Source organism: Durio zibethinus, chromosome 5 (assembly GCF_047325235.1).
Source record: "Durio zibethinus cultivar Kanyao isolate XHJ-2024 chromosome 5, ASM4732523v1, whole genome shotgun sequence".
NCBI lineage: Eukaryota > Viridiplantae > Streptophyta > Magnoliopsida > Malvales > Malvaceae > Durio > Durio zibethinus.
Window position 1 is genome coordinate 31661313 of NC_143166.1, and position 14025 is coordinate 31675337.

The 14025-nt window shown below is 30.4% G+C and overlaps 2 protein-coding genes and 2 pseudogenes across 3 annotated transcripts; 1 reads left to right on the forward strand and 3 right to left on the reverse strand.

Moving 5' to 3' along the window:
- The first annotated feature begins 5274 nt into the window (after window positions 1-5274).
- LOC111282289 (uncharacterized) lies at window positions 5275-6186 on the forward strand. Its single transcript, XM_022870307.2, has one exon. The coding sequence runs from the start codon at window positions 5366-5368 to the stop codon at window positions 6044-6046; it is 681 nt and encodes a 226-aa protein (XP_022726042.2). The 5' UTR covers window positions 5275-5365; the 3' UTR covers window positions 6047-6186.
- A 326-nt stretch (window positions 6187-6512) lies between these two features.
- LOC111282288 (methylthioribose kinase-like) lies at window positions 6513-10780 on the reverse strand. Of its 2 annotated transcripts, XM_089761127.1 has the most exons (7): window positions 10418-10780; window positions 10078-10243; window positions 9661-9949; window positions 8706-8880; window positions 8417-8618; window positions 7379-7593; window positions 6513-7099 (listed from the first exon to the last, which is right to left on the reverse strand). In XM_089761127.1, exons 3-7 carry the CDS (start codon window positions 9908-9910, stop codon window positions 6928-6930), a joined length of 1014 nt encoding a protein of 337 aa, XP_089617253.1. In that variant the 5' UTR covers window positions 9911-9949; window positions 10078-10243; window positions 10418-10780; the 3' UTR covers window positions 6513-6927. The 2 variants fall into 2 exon arrangements, with proteins under 2 accessions (XP_089617253.1, XP_022726041.2); XM_022870306.2 differs by lacking the exon at window positions 10418-10780 and having other exon boundaries at window positions 10078-10383.
- Window positions 10781-11710: 930 nt separating this feature from the next.
- On the reverse strand, window positions 11711-13439 carry LOC111282287 (gallate 1-beta-glucosyltransferase 84A24 pseudogene; annotated as a pseudogene).
- On the reverse strand, window positions 12674-13315 carry LOC149518912 (gallate 1-beta-glucosyltransferase 84A24 pseudogene; annotated as a pseudogene).
- Window positions 13440-14025: the final 586 nt, after the last annotated feature.

Sequence of the window (14025 nt, forward strand, 5' to 3'; positions counted from 1 at the left end):
ATATAATTTTGTATAAATTTAAGATTTATTATTTTTTGATAAATATTTGTTATTAATTATTAAAATTTTATAATAGATCTGACTAAACTAAACTCCATGGAAAAATCTTTTTATCTGCTCATCATGATGGGTTTTTTCAATTAGCATATTAAATTTTAACAAAATTATATAATATTCAATAATATTACTTATACAATTTGAAGCATTTTAGTTTTCGTATATTTATCAGACCTGACAGTTTTTTCATCATCTTTCATGACATCAAAGAATGAAATATTTAATTAAGATCTTATAAGATTTTATTTTTTTAAGATCAAAGTAATAAAAATAATTTTTTATTAATTTTAAATTTTATTATTTTTAATAATAACTCTTTTCATTCCACTAATTCATAAAAATTTTAATAAAATTATATCTTTTTTGTAAGTTCTCACAAATTTTTAATATTTTTATTTTTATGTATGTATTTTAGAGAAATGTTATAATTTTTATTTTTAAAAATTCATAAAATCTATCGAATATGAATACTTGAATAATTGTGAAAAAAGTATTAAAATGATTTCACTTATAAAAAATTTGAAAAAAAAAATTTAGAGAAAAAAAAGATGCATACTTAGATTTTCCCATTAACAATTTGGGTGGCGACTTTTTTAGGTGGACGAATATTTCTTGTGATTTTTTTTTTTAACTATTAAGATTGAATATGTAAACTAGTTTCGCTGATTGGATCATGGAAAGTCTTATCTCGATAACGTAATTGGGACTTGAAAGATATCAAGATCTCCTTGCCATTAAAACAATTTATGATCACGAATAGTTTATGATATGATATTGACTTGACATCAACTATCATAAACAATTAAATTAACAAAAATATTTTCATTATTATATAAAATGTAAGCATTTTAAAAGCAACGACTTATTAATTTATATTAGTCAACATTTACGAGACATGTAAGTCAATCGTCCCATTCAATTCTTAAAAATTTTAATTTAGTATAGATGTTCTAATAAATTTTTTTTGTAATTTACTTATATTGAACCACTAAAATTTAAAAAATTAAAAAAGATAAAATTTTTCTTAAAATATTTATATTATATTATATATATGATTATAAATTTTTTATTTTATACAATTTGATCTCTAATAAAAATAATTTATTAAAATATGAAATGTGATATATTTTTAAATATATTATAAAATAAATTAATTTTTAAATTTTATTTATTGGAATATATTATTTACATGCTAATGAAAATCTTTAAACCTTCAAGTTTCCAAGCTTAAATTTCATCAAATGTGAGTTTTGTTCAAAATTAATTATTGATTTGTTGGTTTCTTAAAAAAAATTGATTTATTGGTTATTAATTTGGTTAATTTATTGGTTTTTCTTCTTGAGGTATATTAAAAAATATTTAATTATGATTTTAATTTCTTTAAATACATATAATTTCATAAAGAATTATTTAGTCTTATATCTAAAGCCATCATTTGTCTTTTTAAGAAAAAAAAAAGATAAGTAATAACAGAATAAAAATGAAATGAAATCCAACTTAATTTGTTAAGTTCAAAAATGATCCAATCATAAACTTGAAATAATATATCATTGTCTTTATATTACTTTTTTTTGTCACATTTTATTTATTTATTTATTTTCTTTTGGAATGTCCTAAAATCATATTTTATTTAATATTTAAAAATCTTTCTTTTATATTTTAAAATTATTTTTATGATTTTTTTCTTTTTTGATATTAAAAATTATGAAAATTTGATTTGACAAATAATTTAAAATTTTAATATTAATACATTAAAATAAAAAAAATTTCTTAAATTTTAAAAATCAATAAGTCAATTAATTTGAGACAAAAAATAACTTTTTAATTAAAAAAGTTTACTTTATAATTTTATAAGCTTAAAACTTTCAGATTTAACATATTTTTAAATAATATAATATATAATACCATATTTATATAATAGAAATTAAAATATGATCACTTAAAAATTTTTCCTGGCTAGACCCCCGCATGTGATCCGTTCAACCATACAATACCGAAGAATGCAACAGTCAGAGTGAATGCGTCAATATCCGTCTGGCAACAACTAGGAAAAAGACAAAGAGCCCAGTTGCCCAAGTCAAAGTCAATCCACGGTGATGCCGACGTCCGTCAGAGCTTATTGGCGATGATTTTCAACCGAGTTTGATTGACTTTTCACAATTTATTAATCATTCCTCCATCGGATTGATCAATTACTCCATTTTCAATTAAGATTAGAAACCTAAAAAATGCACATTGAACATAAAATATAAATCTTCGGGTCCGAGCCTGGGCCTTACGACGTAATGTTTATATCGAATTTTGAATTGAGAGATAAAATTTTCAAATAAATAGAGAAAATAAGTGAACAGTTAAAGAAAAAAAAATTGTGATTGTACATTGCAAGATCAAAAATCAAAATAAAAAAGTTTTTTTTTTATTATAAAAAACAGTTAATATCCTTACAAGGGGAGAAAGAGGATGACAAGTAGAATTCACGTTTTATATAATTTTTAATTGATATCTTAATCACTAAGCTAAAAGATGAAAGTCAAAATAAAAAAAGTTAAGTTAAAAAAAGAAGTTGTAATTGTACGTTGCAATATCGGAGATCAAACTAAAAAAAATTAAAAATAAAATAAAATAAAAGTAAGATATCTTATAGTATTTGAAGGATTTTATTTATAGATAAAAAATAATTGATTTAAGGCATGAGTGATGATGAAATCGAATTAACGTGACACTAATATAGTAGATCGATTTAACATGTTAAATCAACATAAAAATTTAAAATATCTCTAATTATTTATTAAAAATCTCCAATGAATAAAAATGATCAAAATGTCATTTGGATCTAAAATTACCTCTAATACATTTTTATTAACTACGAGTTAGATTTTTTCACAAATTAAAATATTATCAAAAATTAACTTAAACTTTAATTTAATTAATTTGTATAATTATTTTGTAAAAAAATTATTTAACAAGTTTAAATTTTAAATATTAATATTTATATATTTTTTGCGCTCGATACTATGATCTCGCACTATCAAAAATAAAAAGAACGTGCTGATCCTGAACTGGCTTGCGATCCCATATGTTAGCAACAATGAAGTTCGTGTAACTCCAAAAAAAAAAAAAAAAAGGGCATAAAAGAGAATTTATTAAATATGGGCAGCTGAGACTCTCCCACAAAGTCCGCTTCTAGATAATATAGTAGCTAGCGTGGCTGGTTGGTTTTTCCGTTGTGTAGTTATTTGGCAGGTTCTCTAAAAATAAACATACATGACAAAGAGTTAGGCCCCTTAATTTGCGCCTATGAAATTACTTGGACTATAATGTTATGTGATGCTTTGTCTTGGTCGTAGATTTTTCTAATCTCAATTGGTTTGGTGAATTGCTGTTTGTTTCCCCTTGTTGTTCTCTTTGTTGCTCATTTTACTTTTCAACAATTAAAATAAAATAACCAATTTATATATATTTTTTATAATAATAGCATAGTATTTTTAAGTTTCGTTTAAGTTTAAGCTCTTTTCGAATAATTTTAAAGACATGTTTTTTTATATATTTAAAATTTTATTTTTAAAATACTTTTTACAAAGATTGAAAATAATCAATTAGTAAATTTAATTTCTATGCAAAACAACTTAAGCTATACGCATTAATTTGATCCAAACTTAACCATTAACTTAATTTTATTGCTAAAGGAGTGATGCTCCAAATTTTATATTAAGAGAATATGTAGATATAATATAATATATTTATAAAAATTTATTTTTAATTTATGAAATATTATTTATTTTGACTTAAAATTTTTATAATTTTATCACATAAGAAGTATGTTTTTATTATGTAACATTTAATTCTCATTGATTGATGATCATTCTAATATCATTTATAAAGACTCGTAAGTTTTCGTTGATTGATTATCATTTTAATATTATTTATAAAAACTTATACTCAATTTATAAAATTTTATCAATTGTAATTTAAAAACTTTATAATTTTATCATATAAAAAATATTTTATAAATTTAAATTTAAATATCTTTATATATCATATTATATTCATACATTTTTTCAATGTGAAATTACAAACTGTCACAAAAGATGTAGCCTATTGGATTACTACGGGGGCTTTGTTCCTTGATCTAAGTTAGTATTTCTGATCTTAATTTTCTTTTCTTTTGTCTTTGTTAATTTGGCAATAGAGTTAACTAGGGATTTTTCTTCGTTGAGGTAACCTTTATTCTAGAAGGACATATGGGGGGGAGGCCTCTTTATTTCGGCACAGAATTTGTAACATATTATGTCGGTTTTGGTGACAGTCAAAGTCAATATTTCAGGATTTTGTATTCTTGTTTACATCAGACAGGTTTTAATTATACTTGGCCATCTCTCTTCTTTTCTTTATTCCCCTCCAATTTTGACTAGTTTGCATTTTAGAAAGTAGACTTCCCACCGTCACAGAGTTAAAAAATTTTTTTCAACATGTATTTAAAAAGATAAAAGGGTGACCGAATTGTATTTTGCTAAAAGATTTTTGTTTCTATAAGTCCATAAAAACAGCTGTCAGGTCATCACCAATTATTTTTTATTTTTTTTAATTTTTTATAAACATCATCGATTATTTTAATATATTTAATTAAATATGTAAATGATATATTAATATTTATAAATTATTCGAGTTCGATTCGAATAAAATTTAAATTTAATTCGATTATTATCAAATTAAATTTATGTTTAAACTCGAATAATTTTACTCATCGATTTAATCAAATTTGAATATTTTTATATTCGATTCGAATAACTTACAAATTTAATCTAATTTTTATATTTAAATATAATTTTATTATTTAATTAATAAAATATCTTAAATTCAAATTTGAATTCGAATATAAATAATCAAAATTTTATCGAATATAAAAATCGAATTTATTTTTACATATTAATCGATCTTAATTAAATAAATTTAAATAATTTAAATTTTATCTTAAATTAAATTTAAATAAAAATAATAAAACTCAATCGAATTCAAATTAAATTTCAAACCTTCAAATTTCAAATCAAACTTAAATTTAATACTTCTATCAATTCAAACTCCATCATTTATACGCCGAACATACAGTTGAAGAACTAGTCAATATTTCTCTTGCATCATGGTTAACTGGATTAGACCAAAACTTTTGAAAGCCGCATACCTGGCCACTGTCATCCAACTCCTATATAAACCCATGGAGGACAATACATTTTCTTGCAAAAAAAAAAAGAAAAGAGAAAGCTCCTTCTGAAAGGAAACAGAGAAGCGATTTATAATTTAGTAAGCTACCATGGCTCGCACCTTGTTTTTCTTCTCTCTGCTAATGTTATCTCTTTCAGCCATGCAAAGCACCCATGCAGTCGAATACGCTGTCAATGACAACACAGGAAACAGTGGCGGCGGTGTTCGTTTCAGAAACGATATCCGGGTCGACTACAGCCTGCAAACTCTGGGTTCCGCCACGGATTTTATCTGGAGAATCTTCCAACAAAACAACCCAGCTGAAAGAAAAGATGTACAAAAAGTAACTTTGTTCATTGAAAATCGGGATGGCGTTGCGTTTTCTGTTAATAATGAAATTCATGTTAACGCAAATTATCTAGGAAACTATACAGGTGATGTAAAAAAAGAATTCACAGGCGTAATCTATCATGAAATGACTCATATCTGGCAATGGAACGGGAACGGTCAGACTCCTGGAGGATTAATTGAAGGAATAGCTGATTTTGTGAGGCTAAAGGCTAATTACATTCCTAGCCATTGGGTGCAGCCAGGGCAGGGCAATCGTTGGGACCAAGGCTATGATGTTACAGCAAGGTTTTTGGACTATTGTAATAGTCTCAGAAATGGATTTGTTGCAGAGCTGAACAAAAAGATGAGAACTGGTTATAGTGCTGATTATTTCGTTGATCTGTTGGGAAAGACTGTTGACCAGCTCTGGAGTGATTACAAGGCCAAGTATGGCAATTAAAATGAATTACTATTGTATTTTCATCCGCATATTCTGTGCTTATAAATTGTCTAAATAAAATCCGAGTCATGATCAGTGTAAGGAATTTACTAGCAGGAATGTGCTGCACTGTTATGGCAAGCCTTCTTCATCTCCCTTAATTCTCTTTGTTTCAATTGGCCAAACAATTTTTCTTTCGTTCAAGTCCGATCATGCTGTTAACATAAATAAATTGGAAAAAGTTGGGATTTGCATTACTATTGTAGTTTTTTTCGTAATCAAGGTAGTCAACTCTTTATTAACTGAAAGGGTATGGGTACGTTAAAAATTAGTAGTCCAATTACTGTTCTTTTTTTGTTTTTTTGGGGTGCACCGTCCCATTACCTTCACATATAGAAAATTATTCAAACCAAATATCTTGCTCAGCAAACTATGAACTCAAACAGATACAAGTTTCACTTTTTCACAAGCAGTGCCAGGGAACAGGTGAGAACAAGAAAACCTGTCAAAATATATTTCAGTAAGTTCGCAGAGATCCAGAGTATATAATTGCCTAAGGGTCACATTCAGAATAACCTAGACACTCAAATTGTTATCGTGCTTTGCAACAACCCCGGTCGAGCTCTACTGTAACAGAGACAGGAAACTTTTGTCATAAACTCACAATTCCAGGCCAGCAGGCCTCTAGAGGACCATGAAAACTATATTAAACTACAAACAGTAAGTAATGTCTGGATCCTGAAAAAACTTCACTCTATTTAGCATAAAAGGTTTATAGATACAGACAATACTTTCTGAATAACTCCAGCCAGAGCGGCTTGGCCCAGGAAAAAAAAAATCTGAAGATGCTTTGTGAGGGAACCAATAACGGAAGCAAAACATCAATTTTCACGTAATTTCCATCATGATTGGACATGCCTTACGGCTGAAATAACTTCTGCAATTGACAGGAATTCTCGCCTCTTCTTGAGAAGAGTCTTGGCTAATTCAAGTGCCCGTCGCTCACAATCTGCTCTTATGCTAGCTTCTCTAATTGATTCAAAATCCTCAACATGAGCAACACCAACAATTCTCCTGCAAATTTAAAGAAAAAGCACCACAATTACAAAATTGTCAGAGTTTAATCAATAAATTTAAGAATTAGCATTTGCACAATGTTCATAATTTATTAATCAAGTAGGATCCTGCATGCGAAAGCAGTAAGAATAGCTGCTTTTTTAAGTGGTATTCAACCTATAGAGGAAGACTCCTCTATCTGATTAAGAGTCAAAAAAGTACGGTAGAAAACAAATAAGGTTACAAGGCCAGGATAGAGGAAAATGCAGATGACCTGGTAGAAAACCTTTATCTCACCTTATCATTTTAGCAGCACCGAAACCAAGCGTGTCATGGAACAATTCCTTCATATATTTTTCTACTATAAGCTTCTGAAGCTCAGGGTTGTTATAAATTGCTGGAAGATAAGCCTCCCCAGAGCCATCCTTGTGTTCATCCCAAAGAGCAGAGAATTTTTGGTGGAAAAGATTCCAAGTATCCTCAATTGTCTTCAATATCCACTCTTTGTAAATCTGCATGGCAATATGAAATTCATCCATTCCTATATAATACTTGAAATTGTTTTAAAGCAAATGCAATTGAAAGTTTTCAAAAAAGTGAATAACTGACGCTTTGCAGCCTGTAAAGCTATACATATGATAAATGCATATGTATTTACACCTACAAATACATATTATAGGAAAGTTACTCAAAAGTAGTTTGAGGAAAGCTAATGCTAAGTAAGACTTCAAGTTACAAATTATTATCCCCAACCACAATGAAAGTGCAAGCACGCACATGTATGAAGATCTGGGTGCCTTTGTATCTATATTCCTCTTCCTACATATCGGCAATCAAATCATTCGGAAATCATGATAGTAACTAACAGAGGATAAATAATGCTTTTTAGACATAAATGTCATCTCTAACATTTCATTTTATTCAACTTCTTCACTTTGGCCCACATCTAATTTCTGAAGCTCAGCACCATTATATTTAATGTAAAACATTACTGTGACACTGCTAACAATTTGCCTAGACACATTTTCCTAGAGATGATGAAACAAACACTATTTTATCTTAAGTTACAACTGGAGATACCATAGAGAATATATTTAATAATAAAATCCAAAGAGACATGATAAAGATTCTTCATTGAATAACTTGACTTAAGTGGGCAAACAAGAAACAAGGTCTTAACCGAGCAAAAAATTCAAAGCACAAGATCCTAAGTGCTTGAAGCAAATATTGAAACAATATATATCAAGATGGAATCAAAACTAAAGATGACCAACTGTAAAGTCAAATATAGTGGAAAACTTCATAAAACAATAAGAGAAACAACCAAAGGCATACTTTTCTGTCATTCCCTTGATCAGCATGTCCATTTTGTGCAAAGAAAGCCAGAATCAAGTTTCCAATAAAAGCACCAATATCAAATCCCATTGGTCCATAAAATGCAAACTCTGGATCAATGACCTGAGTTGAATCATGGGTAACCATGACAGAACCAGTATGGAGATCTCCATGTATAAGGGCCTGGGCTCTTTCACAGAACCTACATAAACGCAAGTCTAATAACTTGATAAATAAAGCACGAATTGCAGTATATACAAAATAGCACTAAAAGTAAAAGCAACCATACTTAGATTTCAATTCAGCCACTTCAAGCTTCAATTTATTATCCTCCCGGACAGCCTCAGCATCATGATCGAGATAAGGAGAAGTCCAACAGTTATATTCAGATACTTTATATGGGTCAGAGAAAACAACCTTCCCAGTGTGCCGACATAGTTCCTCATTCCCACAAAATTCAGCCACTGCACAAAGCATTGACTGCACGTAAATTAGCAGCATATCTCCAAACCTTTAAAAACCATCACTACTAGACAATAAAATCTTCTTTAAGCTAAAAATATATAAATACTTGCTCCAAATAGTCTTACTAGAGCTAAAATGACAAAGCCGATAATTATGCTTTTTTATTTCATGTTTGGCAGACAGCCCAATTCTTCATACCTACTTAATGCCATGACATTTGGGATGACTACTTCGAGGGAAAAAAAGTGTACAGGTTTTTATTAAAAGCAACAAACATATCTTATTACTGCTAAGATTGCACAAAGGAGCGATCAAATTTGTGTTAGGAAAGATCTAAAGAGTCAAAGGGCTACTCAAGGCAAAAGCTACATAGATATAATTAGGAATCAAATAGCACACTTAAACATACACCTGCCATTTCCTCAATGAATAAAAATGTCTTTTTTCCTTTATGATCCTTCATATATAGACATTACGGATTAATCATTTGTCTGATAAAAGGTATTACTATAGCACCACCAGCAAACTTGACACTGCTCTAGTACAATTAAAAATACAGGATTGGAGACAATGAAACACTTCCAACTGAATCCCCAACTTAAACAGGACACGAAAGATAGTTTCATGTATTATTTGGGAGGGGGGGGGGGGGACATAACTTTATACAGGCCTGGCTTCCAACCCCCAAATGTACTTGCAGTAACTGAATTCGCACTACACCAAAAACAAACCAAAAAAATATTAAAGACTGTAAAAGAAAATGCATATGAATCTGTTACCTGCACGTTTGTGCTCTGTGGTTGACCGATATAGAAGAGATGTGAAGAAAAGAGTCTTGGCCATGTATTCTGACATATGCTCAGCCAAGAATGGATATTCAATTCCAGCAATCAACCCTTTTCTCAGGATTATATGGGGAGGCTCTAAATATCGCATTCCAATCAAAGACATGGTACGGTCAAAGTGATAAAGTTCAGGAACATGTTCTTTTAATGCTACTGCTTCAAAATATGCTCGCTCCTTTGTCATCGGCCAAGCTTCCCCAATACACCGTATGTATGGAAGTGCCTGTATTCCAACAAAACAGAATAGTTTCCCAAAAACTTAAGCAAAATTGGAAAAACCCATTTCATATTTCAATTATTTAAAGGTAAAAAAAAAAAAGAAGAAAAGAAAAAATGGAAAACGAGTGAAACCTGCTTGATGACAAAAGAACCAGAAGCGCCGACGACAACGTAGACGAAATTAAGATTGCCATCTCCAACTTCCTTAATCTCTAAATCGTCGTACCTGTCCCCGATCTTCGATGACAAAGACGTCGTCGCTTTTATGTATTCGATGAGTGACTTCTCGTCCAGTGGCCTGAACTCAGACAATGCCATTTCCTTTTAATAATAATAATAATATTATTATTATTATTATTCTTTGTTACTATTATTATTATTATTATAATTATTCTTTGGGGGTGGAGCAGTTCTGAAGGTGCTTTGGAGCGGTTTTAAGAACTGACGAACAAGAAAAAGAGGCCCGACTTACTCAAACTTGGACTGTAGAAAAAATACAAAAAGCGACAACGGCGGCGGCGAAGATTTTTTTTGGGAACCAATGGCGGTTCAGTGAAATGGGACCCACGTGGGGCTTTGTCATCCAACAGGTCCTAAAATGGAACAGACGTTGGCGTACCGTTGCAGCGGATTCCCTTGCCGATTACCATTGGGGGAACTGTAGAAGTAAATGGAAAGGGGTTTTTTCTTTTTTTTCCTTTTCTCTTCAGCTTATTGACTCCATGATTAAGAAGTCTGTGGAAGACAAACACCACACCATTGCAGCCCCTGTTATGGCCAAAAAAATTTCTCCTATTCTGGGAAAAATATATATATAAAAAAGAAAAGAAAGGGCTTTTATAGTTGTCTCTTTCGCATGTTAAATGAACTTGGACATGTTTAGGGCCACGGGCAAGTGTCTGCCAGCTTTGTGTGCGCAAGCATGATCGTTTAAATTTTTCTACTGTTTTCTGCGTAAAAATATATATCATATAATTTAAAACAAGATAACACTGAGATAAAAATATATCAAAACAATATATTTTATAATTTAAAATTTTAATAAAAATAATACATAAATTTCATATAAAATATGTTCACACATAAATTAAGACAGAATAATTTTAATATTATTTATATTTTTAATATAAAAGATAAAAATTAATCCATAAATTATCATATTTATAAAAAATTTATTTTTATATTTAAAAAAAAATACTAATGTTAATGTGATGACGACATGTAACTTTTTTTATATACTCATAATAATAATTCTGATGACGACATGTATCTTTCATTCTTTTCTTCAAACTTAGTAAAAAAGAATGGAGAGAGGCCGGTAGTGACCCACTGGCCAGACGTCACATGAAGTTGTAAAACCTTTCTAAGACAGCGAATTCAACATGAACAAAGTCAGGTTTAACCTTAAAATAGTTAGATTTGCCATGTTTTCAACCCCGACAAAACCTAACAAAATTAATACGATCCATTATTGGCTTAGCCCATAAATAATATAATAAAAATTATAAAATCAATTATTAATCTCACCAATTAAATTGGATAGGTATTACTAATTAATATTTAATAAAATATTTTTAATATATAAAATTAAATTGACTAAAAATTAAAATAATTTTTTTATTTAATAAGACAGATATCAATCGAAAAATTCTTAGTGATTCTTTTAATTATATGTTACATATGAGTACTTTTAAGTTAAATTTCATAAATTTATTAAATTAAAAGAATAAAAAATTAAACAAAAGACAAAAGGACCAAATTAAAAATTAACTTTATTAGTATTAATTCAGAATACATATTAGTCTGATTTAGAGTCACCAAACCTTCCATGACACCTGTTCACCGCATGATACACCTCTAATCCTAGCTACCCATTGACTGGCGAAGCTAATTCTGTTGAAGGTGAAGGAGGCTTGTCCTCAAAATTCTTAGCGGCTGAATCAGTGTTGGTGTGATCAAATGTCTTGCTTCTGGTTTTCACCTCATCAATGAAGGCTTGTATGTTCCTATCAGAGGAACCACCATCCGCCACAGCTGCCTCCGCTGCTGCCTTCCACTTCAAGGCGTTCTTCTTCATCTCCGCTGCCTTTGGCCCCACCGTTGCTTCCAGCAAGCATTTCTCCACCTCCTCCCTCGGAATTATCCTGTTTTCTGCCTCTCCACGGCACATTCTCATACCAATCTTGAACACATCAACCAAGTAAACAGCATTAGTCACCTGATCACCCCATTGAGGGAACGCAATAATAGGCATTCCAGCCGAGAGTGCCTCCATCGTGGAGTTCCAACCGCAATGTGACACGAAGCAGGAAACTGAAGAGTGAGCCAGCACTTTCTCTTGTGGGCTCCATTGCACAATCTTGCCCTTATCACCTACTTTCTCTAAGAAGCCTTCAGGCAAAGTGTGGATTGGAGAGCCAAGCTCTTTAGGCGGCGGTTTCATGACCCACAAGAATGAGATACCAGTGTTTAACAGCGCGTGAGCTATTTCATCCACTTGTTCCTGTTTCAAGTAAACAACAGAACCAAACGAGATGTATATCACTGATGACGCTGGTTTCGAGTTGAGCCACTCGATGCAGTCGTCGGCTTTTATGATGTCACAACGAACTGTGCTGTTTGGTGCTTTAGGGTTATTGAACAATGGACCAACAGTCTTTATAGGGCAAAACTTGGACATGTATTCAACGATTTCAGGCTCGAGCTCCTGGAAAGTCTCCATCAATACTCAAAAAGCCTTATCAAGGTTCTTAAACTGACCAAGAATGACCTTCCTGAGGATAGAGTAAGGAGTTGAAGGATGCAAGAAGCTAGGAACTTCATCGTACTTGAGAAGCGGCATAGTGGGCAGCTGAACGTTAATTTCAGGATCACTTTCACCAGGAAACGGCACTAACCCATGATAGTGATGATAATATGAGGCAAAACATGCACAAGATTGCACCCAAAGCATTGCAGAAGGGATGCCAAGACTTTCAGCAACGCCGGATGCCCAGGGAATAAAGGGATTGTTGATGAAGCAAGAAACGGGACGGTTTTGGTCTGCGTATTTCTTGATCATGCCAGGTATCTCTTCTTTGGCTACAAGCTCCAGATGAGGCAAGTACTGGTCAGAGTCTACGCGTCTTGGATCATCATCGTCCCAGCCATCCTGGAAGAATTCAAACTGGATAAAGCCATCACCGACTGGGGTTGGCTCGTCCGTTATGTTGTTGGCCTTTGCCATCTGTTTTCCAAAGCTTTTTGTTGTAGATAATGTTACCAGCAAACCCTTTGAGGCAAGGCGCTTGCCAAGTCTAAGAAGAGGATTTACATGGCCTTGGCCTGGAAAAGAAACAAGAAATACATGAACAGGGGGCTCAGATCTCATTCTATCTCTAGTTGGTTTTGCTTAACAATGTGTTTGGATGGAGGAGAGGGGAAGGAAAGTAAAAGAAACAAAACTCTCTTTTGTTTTGTATGAATAAATTTTTAATTTAAATAAAGAGAAAAAAAAAAAAGGTGAAAATCAAATAATTTTTAATATTTTTTAATTGAATTTTTTTAATATCTCAATTTAAAGAAAAAATTAGGATAAGGAAAGTTGAAAAAAAAATTATAAAAAAATTATTATATTTATCTTTTTATTAATATTAAAAATTTAAGTAGATCACAATCATTCTGTAATTTTTTTTAAAGTCATCTCTTTTTTAAGTTAAGTTTCATATATCTTTTTTAATATAAAATTTTTTTATAATTTTTTGATGATTTGATTTTGATGAATTTTTAAATATGAATAAACATATTTTTTGTGTTTATCAAATGTCATATTAGTTCTAAATTTTTTTATTATAATAATTAATATATGTGAGTAATTAATAAATATTAGTATTATTATTAGTATCATATATGATTTATTGTTAAATGTCTCATGTCTCAAAATGCTCTAATCCAATTTTGTTCTAATATTATTTTCTTTCATACAAGTGTTAGTGTATTTATTTTTACGATAATAATAATAATTATTAATATTTTACTGTATAGATGGATAAACAAAGAAATGAGATCATTGATATAATAACAATTGTGAGGTCAGACAAA

Bases quoted from the DNA above. Each gene is read 5' to 3' on its own strand.
- LOC111282289 (XM_022870307.2), top strand. From the start codon at position 5,366: ATGGCTCGCACCTTGTTTTTCTTCTCTCTGCTAATGTTATCTCTTTCA.
- LOC111282288 (XM_022870306.2), bottom strand. From the start codon at position 10,263: ATGGCATTGTCTGAGTTCAGGCCACTGGACGAGAAGTCACTCATCGAA. The intron at 9,950-10,077 runs GTTTCACTCGTT...GTTGGAATACAG, and splicing joins GTTCTTTTGTCATCAAGCAG to GCACTTCCATACATACGGTG. The intron at 7,594-8,416 runs GTATGCCTTTGG...ATTGCCATGCAG, and splicing joins ATCAAGGGAATGACAGAAAA to ATTTACAAAGAGTGGATATT.